Source organism: Rutilus rutilus (genome assembly GCF_951802725.1).
Source record: "Rutilus rutilus genome assembly, chromosome: 7".
Taxonomy (NCBI): domain Eukaryota; kingdom Metazoa; phylum Chordata; class Actinopteri; order Cypriniformes; family Leuciscidae; genus Rutilus; species Rutilus rutilus.
In genome coordinates, this window is record NC_140221.1 from 35,744,327 (window position 1) to 35,763,075 (window position 18,749).

The following is an 18,749-nucleotide window of genomic DNA, read 5'->3' on the forward strand; positions in this document are numbered from 1 at the left end:
AAAAAGCAACCTTGGTGAGCATAAGATACTTCTTTTGAAAACATGAAAAAACAACCGACCACAAACTTTTAAATGGTAGATTTATCGATTTGCAATAAATGGAGTGTGGCCCTCTCTCAGAATTTAACCTCTGTCTATCTTTTTCTTTCTCTTGCTTCTATCTCAGTGAGCAAATCACCAAACAGCAGGCTCACATAGACCGGCTGTATGTGTCTCTGAAAGACCTGGTGGAACAGAGGAAAACAAAGCTGGAGCAGCAGTACTGGTTGTATCAGTTGAAGCGAGAGGTGGAGGCACTGGAGAAATGGATCTCTGAGAAGGAGGCCATTGCCAGCTCCACTGAGTTAGGCCAGGACCTGGAACATGTTACGGTATAACCAGCTCACACTTAACTCAGGGATGTAACTATAATGGATTTTTTCCTAAACTTGACTATCTAGCGTCTGCAAATCGACACTTAATAAATAAAATCTGTCGCGTCTACTGATCGACACCGAGCGTCTACAAATCGACACTTAATAACCTTTATACTCTAGCTCTTTGCGTCTTCTGTCGACAACTGGCTGGGTCTCTTACCCTAACTTACTTGCTTCCCTAAACTGACCTGCTGCGCAGCAGTAATAAACAGACAGACATCAGCAAATGTCCTCTAAATGCTTTAATAACGGCCGGGAGAGTCTTCGAGCAGTTCTCAGAGAAACTCTCCCAAGAAAAATCAAGGCCGGAGGATCTCAGACAAATTCCATTGAGAAATCCCACAGTGCACAAGAATACAACAGTTTTTATAGTATAGAGGTATGGCATAAATGTCAGGCTGCATTACATAATTTCCCCACTATTTGATTGGTTCTTCATATACAAACCCCTCTGTTACTAGGTAAAGCAAACTTTGTTTTAATGATGACTTCGTTTGTTAATCACAAGATTCTAACAGACTGTCTAGTTTAATTTCCCAAACTATGTTATTTATACACGCACACAATCAAAGCAACAAGTTTTCCATTGGTTTCGTACAGTACATCCTGTTCAAATGTTAGATGTTAAATAAGGTTAGATGTTAGAAACATGGTTCATTTAATATACAGTTTCTATAATATACTGACTTCCAGTCAAGATGAAATCAAAATGAACCCAAAATGAATTTGCTTTTCCACTGAAAGAATTTTCCTTTCCTGCTGACGTCCCTTAGACAGGAAATAATATTAACCAATAAACAAATGGCTGTTTAGGCAGTGTTTTAAGCTACTATAAAAAAAAAAGTCCCGTCTTTCCCCATTGGATATTTTGTTTCACTCAGAAATGTCTCAACTTCTTTGAGCTCATCTCTGACATGTTGTTTTTGTGTTATTTAATTTTCTCAGGTTCTGCAGGGCAGCTTTACTCGGTTCTCCTCTGAGACACGTGCAGTGGGTCAGAAACAGATGGATTCTGTCAATAAGATGGTGAATGAGATGATTGACTGCAGTCACTCTGATGCTGCCACCATCGCCGAGTGGAAGGACGGACTGAACGAGTCCTGGGCGGATCTTCTGGAGCTCATGGAGACCAGAGCGCAGATGCTCGCAGCTTCGTACCAGTTGCACAAGTTCTTCACTGACTGTCAGGAGGTATACAAGCACACATACAACCATAAAGCATGTTTTTTAAACAAATTCACAGTTAATTGACATATTGAAGGATCATCAATATATCTGTGTTTTGTAGGTGCTGGTCCAGATTGAGGGAAAGATGAGACAGCTGCCAGAGGTGAGGTCCTGTCAGGTGAGCTCGGCCAACCCTGGCACACTGCAGAGACTTCTGCACTCTTTCGAGCATTCCCTGCAGCTGCTGGTCTCGCAGGTAAGACTCACACTAACACACGCGCACACAAAACAACAACACCTGTTCTGATCAGGTGCAGCCGCCACGATAAATAAGTGTTTCGGCTGGTTCGTCCTCCTGACCCAGCAAGGGGTGGTTCCCATTTCAGCCAATGAGCACAATAAACACAGTTACAACCATCACAGAGTGCTGAATACTTGTATTGAATACATGAAGTATTGACATGAAACGGAGTGAAACAGCTTCTCGAACAAGAAAAAATGTAGGCTGGGACTTCATATTGTCTATTGGGAATTGATTGGATTGTTGTAGTTTGCTATTGCTGTGATCTCATGTGAGTGACAGGTTGTCCCGCTCTCATGCCAGTAAACAAGTAAACAACGGAGGAGAGAAGAGGGAGAGGGAAGTTATTTTGATTAAAGATTATGAGGGCACATGATTTTAAAAAAAAAAATGTGTTCAGGTAAATCATTTAATAATGTATATTCCTACATGTATATTCCATAAAAATTCCATAAATAAATAAAAATTGTTAAAAAATTTTTTTTCATAATTACTTTAACCAATCAGAATAAGTTAAGAGGGAAACAAGTAGCTTTTAATTCAATTAAATTTAAATGATGGTTAGTTTTAGTTTTAAGTCAAGTTTTAATAAAAGCATTTGCTTGATAACAAATACCTTTGTTTTTACCTTTGCCCCCTCAGGTGCGCCAACTACAAGAAAATGCAGCTCAGCTGCGTGCAATTTACGCCGGGGAGAAGGCAGATGCCATTTTTTGCCGTGAGCAGGAAGTGATGCAGGCCTGGAAAGAGCTCCTCGTTGCATGTGAGGGCAGCCGTGTGCAGGTTACCACTGTAACCGATAAGATCCAGTTCTTTGCTGTGGTTCGAGAACTGAGCATGTGGATGGATGGAATCATGGGACAGATTGGTTCGAATGACGATGCCAGGTACCAGATCATTTATAGAACTATCGGAATCATCCTGAATATACCGTTGGATTTAAATTTTAAACCAATCACGATAGACAATGTTCATCAGGATAATGTGTGTGCATGTTTCTTGTTTGTGTCTGGGCGTGGGTTTCGGTGTTGGGTGGGTCCTTGTGTACGTGTCAGGGACCTCTCTGTGCTGGAGGGCATGATGTCCCAACATCAGATTTTGAAGAGCAAGATAGATAACAAGAGCAAGACCTTTGTGCATTGCGTGGAGATGGGAAAGATGCTGCTCGCTGCACGCAACCCTGCAGCTGAAGAGGTAGACACATAACTCAAACACTGAACCATTTATGTGCACACCTTAAAGGGATAGTTCACCCAAAAATTCTGTCATCATTTACTCACCCTCATGTTGTTCCGAACCTGTATGAATTTCTTTGTGAAGAATGAAGGTAATGAAGATATTTTGAAGAATGTTTGTAACCAACAAATGTTTGGTTACAAACATTCTTCAAAATATCTTCATTTGTGTAAAGCAGAACAAAGAAACTCATACAGTTTTGGAACAACGTGATTAAATAATGACAGAAATTTTATTTAATCTCTTTAAAACATGCAAACACATACATAAAACCAGAGAAAACCAAAGAAGTACCAAAAAACTTTACTGTGTTTTAATCACTATGTATTTTAAAACTTTATTGTAAAAATTTTTTTTTTTTAAGTGTCACTTGATCCTTCTGAAATCATTTTAATTAAAAAAATTCAGTAGTGTAAAGATCTAAGGATATAATTTTCTTCTTTTTGTTATGTGACAGTCACATTAAATACGTTTTGAAAGACATGGTTTAAAAAAAAAGCCATTGTTTTGGTGCTATTCTTTCGTGGCGCATCTTTGCATTGAATACACCCATCTTGTGCCCCTGCATAAAACATGGATAATTTGCCATCCGTGTTCTGCTCATAAATGATTATAATATCTATACTCTCTGATCCAGGTAAAGGAAAAGCTGGAATATGTCATGGCAAAGCAGAAAGACCTGAATGAGCGATGGGAACAGCACTGGGAGAAGCTTCAGCAAGGTCAGTGATAACTTTGTTGTAATATCATGTCAAATGTCTGCCAGTTTAATCCTCCTTCAGAGTTATCCATAAGCTCTATTTGTGCCCTCCAGCCCAGCAGAGGCTGCAGTCTACCCAGCCAGGATTGGCAGAGCAGTCCTGGCTCACAATCAAAGAACCAATCACTCCAAACACTCGTGAGACAGGGGGCGGGACAGACGAGGTAGAGGAGCTGATTCGCCGGCATGAAGCATTCAGGAAGGCTGCAGCCACATGGAAGGACCATTTCAGCTCATTACGACAGGTCATTATGGAAACAAAGACTTATAAATAACATAAAATGAAGAACTAAACACTCATTGTTTAACATTCTCTTTCTCCTCCATCTGCAGGCAGAGAAGATGAAGGAGGAACTGAACAAGCCACCTTCTACCTCCTCTCTCCTCAGCAGGCAGATGTTCCCTCTCTCCTGTCTTGTGCCCAGCTCCTCTTCCTCGTCCTCGTCCTCCTCTCTTTTCCGTAACCCTCTTCAGGACTCACTTCTGGAGTCCAAGCCTGGGCCGGACCTCATGCACGGCACAGAACACATGGTGGCACACACACTCGCTCAACGGCTCGGGTCCACCCTGAACCCCTACACGCCCATTATGAATGGCTCCTCCTACCACGGGCTAAACCAGCCATCAGGGGTTGTGGCGGAGGGGCTTTTCTACCATGGGCTAAAACAACAGGGTGTTTCAGGGTTGGATAATTCCAGCTATCAGGGGTTAAACCAACAAGTTGGTGTCTTGGGGGTGAACAGCTCCAGCTACACTGGACTAAACCAACAGGGTGTTTCAGGAGAGGATGGCTCCAGCTACCATAGCCTGAACCATTTAGGTGCTGTGGGGGTGGTAGAGCCCAAAATAGGATATGCTTGGCAACACCTGAAAGCTGACTGCTTTCAGCCCAAAATCAACCACATTCACAAAGCTGTTCCACCTTTACTGGAGGCTCACCGAGCTCAGCTTGCCAGTGGAGGAGCAGGCGTCCCAGCTCCTCCTATGGGCCTGGACCCCTCCCTGGAGATGATCCACAGCCGTTTACAAAGAGACCCCCGGGGAAGCCGCTCCGACCCGCAGATGGATCACCTGCGGCGGGAGAGAGAGTACCGGCTTGGCCGTCAGACCTCCAGCGAGCAGGAGATCCAGGCGCGACTTAACGAGCTCCCGATGATTGTTAGGCAGGAGCGTTACCGTCGAAGACTGGAGAGACAGTCGTCCAGTGAGCAGGAGGCCAGTGGTAGGCAAAGAGTACAGAAACATGACTCCAGCGATGCAGAATCTGGGAAAGAGCCGTCCGACAAGAAACCATCTGGGTGAGTGTGTGTATATGTGTTTGTTTGGCTATAGTTTGGACAAAAACCTCCTTTCTGTGATGTCCTTAAAGATAGAAGGAATTCATAAATGAAGTAAACGAAATGTACATGTTTTAAATTCTAAAATGCATTAGCTTTTAGAGGTGTGTTTAGGGTTTGGGTTAATGTTAAAGATCCCCACGAGGAGAGTAAAACCTGAAGTCAGCCAACAGTTTCAATGAAGCTTAATAAACAAACCAAGTAATGAGCAGTGCTGTAATTAACTAAAACTATTAAAAATATTTTTTGTTAATTGAAATAAAGTGGGAATAAAGTAAAGTATATAAATATTAGATGGAAAACTAAAATTAGAAATGTTTCCTTGGCAATTAACTGAAATAAAATAAAAATTACTACAACTAAAACTGAAATAAAAATATAAAAATATAAAAACTAATAAAAATGACATAACAAAAGAACATAACAAAATTACAAAAACTTATATATAAAAATAATATAAAAATATAAAAATATATAAAAACCAATGCTAAACCAAATATAAATATTTCTCTAACAATGTGTACAATACTGAATAATGAAATATAAATGATAATGAAAATATAAAAAAACTGAAAGTTTGCAGTGAGGGTTATGTCTATGGTTAAGATTTAGAAACTATAATTAGTTCAATATAAAAGCATGAAGTCAAAAGAAAGTCCCTACCATGAAAAAATAACAAATCTGTTTATGTGTGTGTTCTTATCTGTATATGGGTATCTAACTTCTAAGTTGGCTTTCTCATCTTTTTTAGGGAGAAGCGTTCCACTATGGCTGAGATTGTTGAGCAAGTGCAGGAGAGAGAAGCTTGCCATGTATGTGTCATGTGTCTGTACTGAATTTAATATTTGTCATAAATTTAATTCACATCATACATCACATTCCCCATCACCATTTTAATGCGTCCTCTAAACAATTAGTAATACACTACGTTCAAAAGTTTGGGGTTGGTAAGATTTGTTCTTTTTTTAAAGAAGTTTCTCGCCTTTGAATACATTTTCAAATGTTATTTATTTATTTAATGGCAAATCTGATTTTATTAGCAGCCGTTACTCCAGTCTTCAGTGTCACATGATCCTTCAGAAATAAATTCGAATATGCTGATTTGATGCTCAAGAAACAATTCTCAATATTATCAATGTATTGGATCCCTGCTGAATAAAAGTATTAATTGCTTTATAAAAAACTTGCTGACCCCAAACTGATTGGTAGTGTATATTCAGGTGTTTCTCTTTACTTTTAAATCAGTCCACACACCACTGATTTAATGGTTTAGGGGTTTTGTGCCATTTGTATCATTCAAAGTCGAAATAAGAGTAGACTTACTGCAGGTACAGTGCCTCTGGAGTATCTTGGTCTTGCTCAAGGGCACAGTGGTGATAGAGCAGAATTGTGATCTCAGCTCAGACTCTTAAGTATCTTTATACATTTAATTAGTTAGGTAGGATTGATCTTATGCAAACTTTGATTTAGGTGTATGCAGATATAAGTGAAAGTGTGATACTGTATGTGCATATATTTTTATAAGCAAAGAAAGCACTTGAATGTCATGCAAAACACACCTAATTTTCATATACACACATTCAGTATCAACAAACGGTTCGTACATGCACAAAGAATATCTTCTTTTTCAGGCGAAGGGAGAGGCGTACAGACCATCCAGTAGCCTCTCTGCACCAGGGAGCCGTCTGGATCGCCCTCGAGCTCGTGACCGCCCCAAACCACGGCGAAGACCTCGTCCAAAAGAACCCGAAGAGCCACGGAGGTCCCGTTCTGCGCCCGCTCAGGGTGCCCCATCCACACCTCAGCCTCCTACCCACACTGTCTCACACGAAGGCTTCTTGTACAGGAAACACGAAGAGGAGGGGAAAGAGAGGAGCCCAAACAGGTTTGTTTCTTACTAGCTGCTAATGACTAGTAACTGATTGCAATGTCCTGAAATGATCTTTAGCTTTATTCATGAATTGTTTCTGATCATTATAATCTTATGAATAATCTAAATGCTTTTCATCGCTACTGCTAATACACTAGAAATCATGTTACCTAGCTATTAGCTAATTATGTTAATTCTATCCACAAATAACACTGTTCAAAATAGCATGCATATTGTTAGATAGTAAACAAACACAGTCTGCAAGTATAAATTACATTAATTGATGTACATTAAATTGTTGCTGCATGACCTTCAACCTGCAACTCTAAAAGCTAGAGGTAGATTACATTCTGGTACAGTTAATGATGTATATTGAATGAGCTCTCACTGAATATGATGAATTCAGTGTGATATTAACCCGGCTTTCTACATACTTAAAATATACTACGTGCAGTATAGGGTTACGTTTATATACGGCATACTGAGGTTAATTTCAAATGTAATATGAATAGTCAAAGATGTAATATTCAAGATTATGGGACAAATTTATTTTTGTGTCATTTAAAACCCATATTGATCAACCGTTGTTCTGAATATTGGGGACTTGGGGTCAATGGTGGTCATGGCCCTGTGAATAGTAGTAATGCTTGTCTGATAATAACAATACTAAATGCCTTGGTATGGCCTAATAACTCACAAAGTTATTTCTAACCTTTTGCACCTCCTGCAGCAAGTCGTGGGTTAATATGTTCTGCGTACTCAAACAAGGGGAGATCGGTTTCTACAAGGACGCACGACACAAGACCACACCCTTCAACGATGAGCCACTTCTCAACCTGGCCATCTGCGAATTTGACACTACCAACGGATACAAAAAGAAGAAGAATGTCTTCATTCTCAGGTACAACTGATCTTTAATAATGCTGCTTTGCCTGCTAATCTGCAAAAAACAATGGCAAACAACTATGCAGGAAATGCACTTTCAGTAAACATTCCATTAAAGACCTGTTTTTGTGTTGATTTATTTTCTATTGAAACAGAAAGATATGGGGCAGGACATACTGGAGGATTGACTTAATGCTTTTTATTTTATTTAAAAAAATGTAGGCTTTATTACACTACTTTTCAAAAGTTTGTAAGAATCTTTTTTAAACAACTTAATACTTTATTTCAGCAAGGATGCATTAAATTGATTAAAAGTGACAGTAAAGACATTTATATTTTTACTAATAATTTCTATTTCAAATAAATGCTGTTCTCTTGAACTTTTTATTCTTTCTACAGAATCGTGGGGAAAATGTTGCACAGTTTACACAAAAATATTAAGCAAAACACAATTGTTTTCAACAATGATAATAATAATAAGAAATGTTTATTGAGCAGCAAATCAGCATATTAGAATGATTTCTGAATAATCATGTGACACTGAAGACTGGAGTAATGATGATGAAAATTCAGCTTTGCATTACAGAAATAAATTACATTTTAAAATATAATAAAATAGATAAGAAATTTACAAACAAAACATTAAAAAATCTAACCGACTCCAAACTTTTGTACGGTAGTGTACAGTGCTGTATGTCAAAGCCACAAACTCTTAACTTCATATGATCTTCCCCTTTTAACACCTTTTCCATATATTTATGTGTTTCTAATTTATGTGTTTCTTATTTTCAGGACCACTGCTGAAGGGGACTACATCTTCCTAGCTAAGGATGAGGTAAAGACAAAGCCCCATCTGAGTGAAAAAGATCAGAGTATTTTGTCTATTGTGGCCCTATTACAAGTGTGTGTATGTTCTGTCTTGCAGGAGGATCTGAAAGGTTGGGTCAACAGTATCAACGCAAGCCTGAAAGAGATCGAGGACATTGCCAAGTGGGAGAAAGCCACAAACTCCTCAACTGACCCCGACAAATCAGAGCGCAAGGAGCGTTCTGAAGGGGCGGAGCCATTGGAGGGGGCGGAGAGATCAGAGAGGTCAGAGAAGTCTGAGCGTTCAGACCGATCAGATAAAATAGAGGCATCGGACAAAAGCTCAGAAAAGAGGGACGCATCTGAGAAAGAGAGAGGAGATAGAGGTGAAAGGGAGGAGAGAGAGAGGGGCGAAGGAGGAGACCGGGCTTCTAGGGGTTCCAGGGGTTCCAGCACTTCGGGAAAAAGCAAATGACTCATCTCTCGACACGTTTATTTACTCATCCATCCCTCCATCTTTCCAGAGAGAAGACAGGACTTGCATTTCTCTGTCTCTGTCGCTCTGTTTGTCCTGACAGCCTGATTCCAGGACAGATGTAATTGATTATGTCCCTTGAATGTGTCGATGTGTGTCTGTGTGCGTGTGCCAATGTGTTGAAGAGAACGTCTGTGAAAGAATCAGTATATGAACGTATCCCAGCATCAGAGGGCCCGTTCAGCCGCCCTGCTCGACTCTCACAGAAAAGGCACTTTAGATTATTGAGGATGACTATAGCCCTTAATATTTTAGAAGCGTTTTCTTGAAGCAATATATTGTATGTAGTAACCGATGCCGCTTGTTTTAGCTGCTCTGCTCTGCTCTTCCAAGCGAGTGCGAGAGAGAGAGAGAAAGTGACAGAGAGGACTTCCCGAGAGAGAAATCTGGTGCGGTATTAAGATCGACATCCTTACACAGCCCCACACATGCATACGCACACGCACGGTGCATTATGGGAAAATGTTCGGTATGGAACACCATTCTCTCACCTGAGGCCGCACACGTCTTCCACCTGCTGCTCGTAGTAATGGTTTTAATCATGTGAGACGCTTCACAGTGCTGAGGTGAGCGTGATTCAGTCCAAACTACACTCGACGAAGTCTCAGTCACAATACGTGAATATAATGTGGCAGTGTGTGTGTGAATACAGCTCCAACCAGAAGGAGCTCAAATGTACTATGTATAATCTCATTGATCGTATTTATTAGGTTATCGTGATACGAATTTAAAGTGCAAGGTTATTCTTCCCTGAACTAAGAGGAAGTACGATCAAACACCCCCCTGTACGTGTACAAATATGCTGCTTTTTATCATCTCTGCCCCCTTACATCACTCTTTGATTGTAAAATTAGTACACATAAAATAGGGTGTCTGTGATTTTGTCATGCTATAAAGAAAAAGATTGTATATATATATATTTGTATATATACTAGTAAACGAGATTTACTTCTATGAACTGCAGCGTCTAATTACAAAAAAAATATATCATTTTTATCAACTTATGAAAATGTAACATGTTAAAAGTTGTTTTAAAGTGCCCCTGGCTGAATTTAGACGGTAAACATGCGCGTTAGCCGCCTTTTCCGAGATCTCTTGCATATGGAAACGCAACTTTTACTGTTTACGGTTTGTTTTTTGGCCAGGGCGAAAGATCAGGATTCTTGTAAAAAGAAAAATGACCATTAAAATACTCATCCGAAACTGTTTTGTGTTTAATTTAGATGTTAAGAGAACTGTCTCTTGACAGCAGTTGCAATTAATATTGACAAAGACAATGATATTCCCCCTAAAATAGTTAAAATATATATGTGCAAATTATATTTACACAGATATGATACAAACAAAAATATCAAAGTTAACAAATCATTTTGGTGAGGTCAAGCTTTTCCTCTCTGGCTCTGTTTTCACCACACAAATCTTATCTTCTAAGCTTTAACTCTAACTGGCCTCACTGTCTATGCAACAAACTAGTCCTGTGAATCTAAATCTGTGAATAATCACATTCATAAGCCAACACTGTCAACAAACCTCTGCTTGGAAGATCAACAACATTAGGACTCATCTGATGGATTTTTGTGACAGTTTTTTTCTCACTGTGGGTGCCTTATGAATGCATGTAATAAGCAGATGCAGGCACTTCCTCCAGTATTATGTTCCAGATAAAACATGCATTTATGAATTAAATTAGTTTTGATCACAGAAAGCATTGCTTACAGACACTTGACCCCTGTTCAGATCCAGTTAAACATGCAATATTGCTGTCACATGACACAAAACAGCCCCTTATGACAGCAGAAAACAGCCATGCCCACTCTAGACTGGCTTAGACTTAGTGTGATGGAATCAAATCTGGTTCTGATTGGATGCGTCTTTGATTATAATGTCATAGAAACTGCATAAATGGGGACTACACTTGTTTTGCACTATGTATCTGTGACTGATAAATGTGATTGAATGAATGTCTGTATGTCTCCGTCTAATCTTTGCTGAAGCAAACTCACTCCTGGCAACCAGTCAACCAACTCCCCCTCCCAAAGCATAGCCAAAAACTATTTAAAATCATCTGACTTCACTTTCAGACTCTTCTACATATCCAACATTTGTTTCAGAGTGACCTTGACTATGGTCTGCCTGCAAAAAGCACAATTTCTCCCCAAACAACAATCTGGAGTATTAAAAGACACTGGATGCTGTCCTACACCATGGCCACTGCATTTCCTAAAGTTGCCACATGAGGTCAGTGTTGCAAAGTCATTGCAGAGCTAAAATACCTTATTTGAACTCTTTGATTTTTTTTTTTTAACCCAGAAACATTGACAGACAGGGTCATTATTACACTGCATATTTATCTGTGATTTTTAGACCGTGTGGTCAGTTTTTTGTTTGCCAAGCCTTTCTTTTTTTCATTAGCAGTGCTACTCGCTTATATCCCCAGCTTGACCTCACCAGCAAGTCTATATTTTAATTCATTTCTGAAAGAATGAAAAAAAAAGAAATAAAAAAAAGAAAAGAAATTCAAGCCCTAAAATAGACAGAGAGATTGTGGGTTGCCCTTCTTTATTCAAAGTCAGTTGTTTCACACATTAAATTAAAGAAAAACTATTAAGTTGCATGAAAGAGAATATAGAGGTGATTTCTATGCAACAGCTGTGCATGTTTATCAAAAGGGTTTCAATCTTCAGCAAAGCACTGGGTTTGGATGATGATGATGATGATGATGATGATGATGATGATGGAGATGGAGAAATGAGTGGAATGAGCAGATCACTTGTATAGCTGAAATGAGACATTAAATCATTTATGTACTGATATCTGCACTACTTCATAAATACAGGTTGTATATATCAGTGTGCTGTGGTGTTTTGATTTTGGTGACTTTGTCTTATTTGCAGGTGTGTTTAAATTATATTTATCTATTTATATTATTATATTCATCTATACAAATTTAACTGCAAAAATTGGCCGTTTATGATTACGTTACAGTCCACTTTTAAAGTACCATTATATTTAAATAATAATAATAATAAATATAGCTGCAAGCAGGGCCAAGCAGAATAAGACGACAAGACATGCCAACATTGCTGAAAGTGTCAGACCAACTGCAACAATGAGCAATTAAAGACATTTAAAAAGGATTTTAGGTGAAATGGCTGAAAAATCATTGAAACAGTAATTATTAAAAATATGATTTAATTGATTATCACTTTCGACCAATAGGTGGCGCAGTTACAAAACTGATGTGATGTGGTCAGAGTGAAGTGACAATGACACATACAAAGTTTGGTGTCAATATGTCAAGGCATTGCAGAAATAAAGCCTGAATAGTGCTTTTCGCATCATGCCTCAACTTTGCTGCTGCGCTATACGAAAACGGTTTCGTCAATCGACACGAAATCCATAACTTTTAGTCAGCACGGTCTGGATATGATACGATTCGATTTTGGTGAAAATCGGACAAACGGTCTAGGAGGAGTTCGAAAAAGTAGGTTTTTTATGAAAATCAAGATGGCGGACAGGAAGTTCGGCCAAATAAGGTAAACTTGGTATCTATGTTCTCAGCGTGACCCAAAGAATATATTAAGACCAGTGGCATTTCAATAGGCAGATTTATTCAAAAGTTATTAGCCTTTTTGGAAATTTTGTTATAACTTTTGGCCACTAGGTGGCGCTGTCTCGAAATATTTTGAGTACTTTCAGGGGATGGTGCTGATGGCACATTCTGAGTTTCGTAATATTACACCAATGAATTTGTTTAGTATAGCATTTTATTTCACAAAACTGTATTGGAGTCAATTGGGAATTTCATGTTTTGTTCTATTATAGCGCCACCAAGAGGCTCAGTCCCACCATTTTTTTATGTGTCCTCAGAGTGAGCCCATACATATGTGTGTCAATGTTGGCCAAAATATCTCAATTTGCTTCGGAGTTATAGACATTTATATGAAAAAACACGTAAAAAATGACTGACATGACTTTGATTGGATTTTACTACCCCTTACTATCAATATTTGCGCATTTCGACATTTGCGTTTAGCTATCGACCTATGCTTCCAAACTTCTTCTGACGGTGGTTTCGTCTCGATCGGACTAGCGGTTTCGAAGATATCGGCAAATGTTTTTTAAGCGCTAAATCACAACGCTACACAAACCGTAAACCGTAAATTACTAGACAAAAAATTATATCCTGAGAAAAGTGGATTTTGATGTGTATAGCGCCATAGACCTCCATTCATTCTGCACTCGTCCTGTGAGCGCCCTCATATGGAATCAGAGTGGAACTGCAACCAGTTCAGAAGCCGGAAGTTTACTGAGTGAAACTTCTCGCCTTATTAGACATTCTCTGATGAGACTGAGACTTACTCCATTGAGCGCTAGACCGTAATGCTTTAATCAAAACAATATCCTTGCATACAGCAGCTACTAGTCTGTGAACATTCATTATACAACAGCGCCCTCTTGTGTCCTGGGGATCTTCTTATATCATTACACAGTGGAAGATAAAAATTCTCCTGTCCTAACCACAAATTTCCTGTCAGATAAAAATGACTGGAACCACTTTAGAACTGTGCCAGAGAGACCCACCCAAGATTTCAGTCTATTAATTAATACAGAATGGTTAACGGTGTCAAAAGCAGATGATAGATCTAAAAGAACGAGGACCACAGAGTTACCCGTATCAGTTGCCAAATAAATGTCGTTTAACACTCTCAGAAGGGCAGATTCAGTACTGTGGGCAGTTTTAAAACCAAATTGAAAATGCTCAAACAGAGTATTTACAGCAAGGAAGGATTGAAGTTGAAAAAACAACAAAAAACAGTTTCGCCTCTTGGGCTTCTATACTCTTTGCTTGAACTCAATCTTTTGATCAAACATCACCATATATATGATTTGGAAAAATAAATTAATTAATAAATTAATAAATTAATAAAATTATAAATGAACATTTCTAAAGACAGTTAATCTTTTACATAGAATATCACAAAAATATTAACAACTTGTTTTTTCAACATCTTCAGTGAAAGTGCACACAGTGAACGTTTCAATGGCAAGAACAAAAACAATCTGTGAATGTCCTATTACAGGCGGAAAGGTACAAAAAAGATGTGCAATCTAGCAAGTGCACACATGAACTATAAACAGTTCTAAAATGGAAGTGGTGCCATAAGATCTCAGTAATTAATCAGACACCACCATCTATTGTGTGTGCATTTGTGTATGAGAAGTTTTTTTGTATTTTTTTCTTTTTGTGAGAGAAGAGGCATTGACATAGAATGGAAGCATTAGTCAAAAATTATTGCAGAACACTGCTTGCGTTTTAACCACTTGCTCATCTTCACAGTTTGGTTGTGTGGCCTGCGAACTGGCGCTAACGATTTCAGCAGCTTTCAGTCCATAATGGCGGACGCGCCTCCGCAGCGCCATCTACAGACTGTTACCCATAACACAACAGAGTTTCGCCTCTTGGGCTTCTATACTCTTTGGTACAAGTACAGGCCAAATATACTTGGACTTTTCTCTCAGTTTAAGTCTAGTACACTTAAGTGTAATTTTAAGTATATTTCTGAGAAGTATATTTTTGAGAAGTATATAAAATGCAGACTCAACATATACTTTCTTATTTTTAGTTTAAAAGAAGTATACTAATAGAAGACTTGAATAAACTTGTTTTTCGTAAGGGAAGACATGTGAGGTATAGGCCTACAGATAAAGAGAGAATAATTTTTTTATTTTTTTAAGAGACTGTGTCTCCAAGTTACATTTTAAAGCTAACATCTAGCCACGGTGTAACTTCTCAAATGATTTCACTTTCTGACTTCTATATTGTCAGCATTTACCATATTCAAGTTCGCATCCATCTACAAAAGCTGTGTTAGATACAGCTCTATACCTCTATATGAAAAATACTAAATGAAAAGTAAAAGTCTGGAGTCACAATGGTTACGAAAATCAATGTATTTTGAACTGGTGGAACAAACACCTTTGACCACATAGGCAAAATTTGCAATAAAGCAATAAAACATCAATTTCATACTTATACACCCTCTTTATTGATATAATAATGTTTCATATCTCTTAGTTTTCAGGCAAATATTAGAGGACATGTGCAGACACATAATTCAACTGTACTTAACATGACAGAGTAGACTGTTACTTCATTCATCATTCATATCACTTTTTTTTATAATAATTGGACTTTTTTTTATTTGCACACTTAATTTAAAACTATATACACTTATAAGCACACTTAAAATAATCAATTAGCATTGCAGTAAGTAGTGGTGGACAGAGTGACAGGTGTGTACTGATCCTCAATGTCTTTTTTTTTTTTACTTGATTTTCTGGCTACATTTTTCGGGCAAATTCCAAACCGTATTTTTGCGCCCTTGAAGGGCCCTTCAGGAAGGGGACACCATTTGTAGGTGTGTTCCAAACGAAAGAGAACAACTGGATCCCTTCCACAAGGCCGTTAGCGAATTATACTCATGATTCCTTTTAAAGCTAGATGGCGGAAGAGTTCGAGTTAATTTACAAACAGCAATTCAAGTTGTTTTGTTTTGTTTGTGATATATTTCACACATTTTTGTTATGTTATGTTTAAATAAGTTTCATAGGTAAGAAATGTGTTAATGCAGGGTCAAAAGATGAGAAGGTGAATTTAAAAAAATATTTTTTTAAATAAAATATATGTTTATTTGCAACAGTTTTGTTAACAGCAATAATAAGAAATGTCTGTTGTAAGTACAGCTATTCAGCTGATGGACACCATGCTGCATTGTTATGGGAATATCACAGGTGTAAATAATGAGGAAATTACGTTGTCTTTCGTTGCTCCCTTCGACATTTGCGTTCCAACCAGCCCAGGAATGAAGCATGCTCACTTCCTTTTGGAATTTGCCCATTGTCTGTTAAAAAAGACAAGGGTTTTAAAGTTTAAAGTGTGTTACTGAGCATTAGGACATACAGCAAACAGAAATCATATGCATCCGTTTTTATTAAGTTTAGTAGTGATTTAAATAATATGTAGATGATAGTTAACCTACTTTGACGTGGATATATTTTGACACCTGTTTTCCTCCCCTGATTACAACATGAGCTTACAAGTGACATGTTTTTCAAATTATACATTTAATGGCAGTTTTCATATTTTGAAGCATCTTGTTATATACCTGCTGTATTAACCAGTTCACAGCTTTGTTAAATGCCTCTGAATTCTTCTGACACTCCAGTAATCCTGTATCCTCATTGAACAGACAGTCCACTGTGAGAATGTCTGTCCTGTTGACACATCTGCTGCTGTCTAGTACTGTTTTCTCTGGGTCAAACGTGTGATGAAGCACCACTAGAACAACCAGCTTAGAGTCTGTTCAGGATATAGACAAATTTATATTAGACAAATCTGTTTAACATATGATTAATATAATTTTTTCACTCCAAAATATTCTGAAAAATACACAAACATAGCTATCTTTAACAAGCAAACAGTGTCAGTGAACTCTAACAACCTGTGTTGTCTTTGACATTTTTAACTGCTGCTTCAATGTCAGTTCCAGTTCGAGAAACAATAGGACAGAGAACCAGAACAATGTCACTTTCATCCACTGTAGAAACTTCCCTCAGATTCTCAATTCGATTTTGCAGAGTGTCAATAAAATCCACATGTATTTTTTGCAATTCATTTGTGTTCCCAGTAAAAAGAGTTAACACTTTTACTGCCTCTATTCAAAACCAAAGAAAAAATGGTTATGAATTTGCAGTTATATTTCATGTAGTATACAATTTTGATCATTTATGGGATGTGTCTTAAAGGAAGAGTCATCTTTGATAACAAAGGAATTAAGAAAAATAAAATTACAGTCACTTTAACAGAACTTACTATTACTTTTAGTAGCCATTTTTTCTCTCCTAAACAGGGACACAAGACTCCTAATGAGAGAACAGAATGATTTTAAAATTAAAGGGATAGTTCACTTTGAAATTAAATTTTGGTATGTTTTAGCTTACCCTCAAGGGCATCCAAGATGTAGGTGTCTTTTTTTCCGCAGTAGTTTCAATTTTGATATTTTTAGATCAAACCGTTCTTGTCTGTCAGTCATTTAATGCAGGTCTGTGGTCACTGTCTCAAAGAGCATGCACAGAGTCGAAATTAAAACAATTCCCCATCGTCCAAATTAAACAATTCCCCATCGTAAGTACACATTGATGACCTAAGACACGAAACGAGCGGTTTATGTGAGAAAACTAACAGTATTTATATCGTTTTTACCTCTTGTAACACAGCCACGTCCAAGTGATCTGAGGGCGCGGGCGCTTCCTGCTGTGTGACGTGTGCGCAGACTGGTGCATAGATATATACACTAGATGTCGCATTAAAGACATTCGTTCCAATGAACTGCCGTAGCCAAGGCGACATCTAGTGTATATATCTATGCACCAGTCTGCGCACGTCACACAGCAGGAAGCGCCCGCGCCCTCAGATCATTTGGACGTGGCTGTGTATAAGAGGTAAAAACGATATAAATACTGTTCGTTTTCTCACACAAACCGCTCGTTTCGTGTCTTAGGCCATCATTGTGTACTTACGATGGGGAATTGTTTAATTTGGACGATGGGGAATTGTTTTAATTTGGACTCTGTGCATGCTCTTTGAGGTGGTGACCATAGACCTGCATGATATGACTGTCAGACAAGAACGGTTTGACCTAAAAATATAAAAATTGAAACTACTGCGGAAAAAAAGACACCTACATCTTGGATGCCCTTGAGGTAAGCTAAAACATACCAAAATTTAATTTCAAAGTGAACTATCCCTTTAAACCTCAACATCACCTAATAACTGACATTTCCACAAGATTCTTTTGTTACAACATTCAGAAAAACATGAATATTTATAACCGTGTAGTCTATCATTTTAAAAAGCAGCTTTTATTTTTGTTTCATTACTGATGTGATGTCTGCTACTTTGGACTGTGCCACAGAAAATTTTCATTTGTGAGAACACCTTTAGGCTAGGGGTCACGAAACTAACACGAGCACATTCATAAAGCCTATAGTTTCAGTTTTGTTTAAAAAAAAGTTTTATATTCAAATTGAAAAAACACCTTTCACTGTTAACCCACACAGCTTGAACAAGTAGCCCAATATAATCAGACCTATAAGCTTTTGAGCTTTAATTTCACCTTTTCTTTCAATAGCTATGCAAAATTAGACTTGCACTAGTAAAGAGAAATGTCGAATCTGTATTTTCGGTTACGTAATCACGTGGTCCATGCCGTAGCTGCGGCATAATTGTTTTCGCTAAGCATTGTTCGATCGTATAAAAAGTAATCCAGCGGGACACATTTCCGGATACTCCATATACATCAAGTCTCCTCTGACCACATATTATCTGATTTTGTTAACTAACATTTTGTGTATGAATGTGTTGTGTTCACA

The 18,749-nt window shown here is 38.1% G+C and overlaps 1 protein-coding gene across 3 annotated transcripts in view; it reads left to right on the top strand.

Moving 5' to 3' along the window:
* sptbn4a (spectrin, beta, non-erythrocytic 4a) overlaps window positions 1-12,151 on the top strand; it is a 35,786-nt gene extending 23,635 nt beyond the window's left edge. For 2 of the 3 annotated variants that reach the window (XM_084413957.1, XM_084413956.1), the window contains 13 exons: window positions 167-371; window positions 1,362-1,607; window positions 1,705-1,839; window positions 2,527-2,771; window positions 2,940-3,078; window positions 3,758-3,842; window positions 3,935-4,125; window positions 4,214-5,178; window positions 5,969-6,029; window positions 6,849-7,102; window positions 7,818-7,988; window positions 8,765-8,807; window positions 8,898-12,151. In XM_084413957.1, coding sequence (XP_084270083.1) covers window positions 167-371; window positions 1,362-1,607; window positions 1,705-1,839; window positions 2,527-2,771; window positions 2,940-3,078; window positions 3,758-3,842; window positions 3,935-4,125; window positions 4,214-5,178; window positions 5,969-6,029; window positions 6,849-7,102; window positions 7,818-7,988; window positions 8,765-8,807; window positions 8,898-9,254 — 3,097 coding nt within the window. In that variant the 3' untranslated portion in view covers window positions 9,255-12,151. Of the gene's footprint in view, window positions 1-166; window positions 372-1,361; window positions 1,608-1,704; window positions 1,840-2,526; window positions 2,772-2,939; window positions 3,079-3,757; window positions 3,843-3,934; window positions 4,126-4,213; window positions 5,179-5,968; window positions 6,043-6,848; window positions 7,103-7,817; window positions 7,989-8,764; window positions 8,808-8,897 lie in introns of those variants that run through there. The other variant, XM_084413958.1, reaches the window with a different exon arrangement.
* The last annotated feature ends 6,598 nt before the right edge of the window (window positions 12,152-18,749 follow it).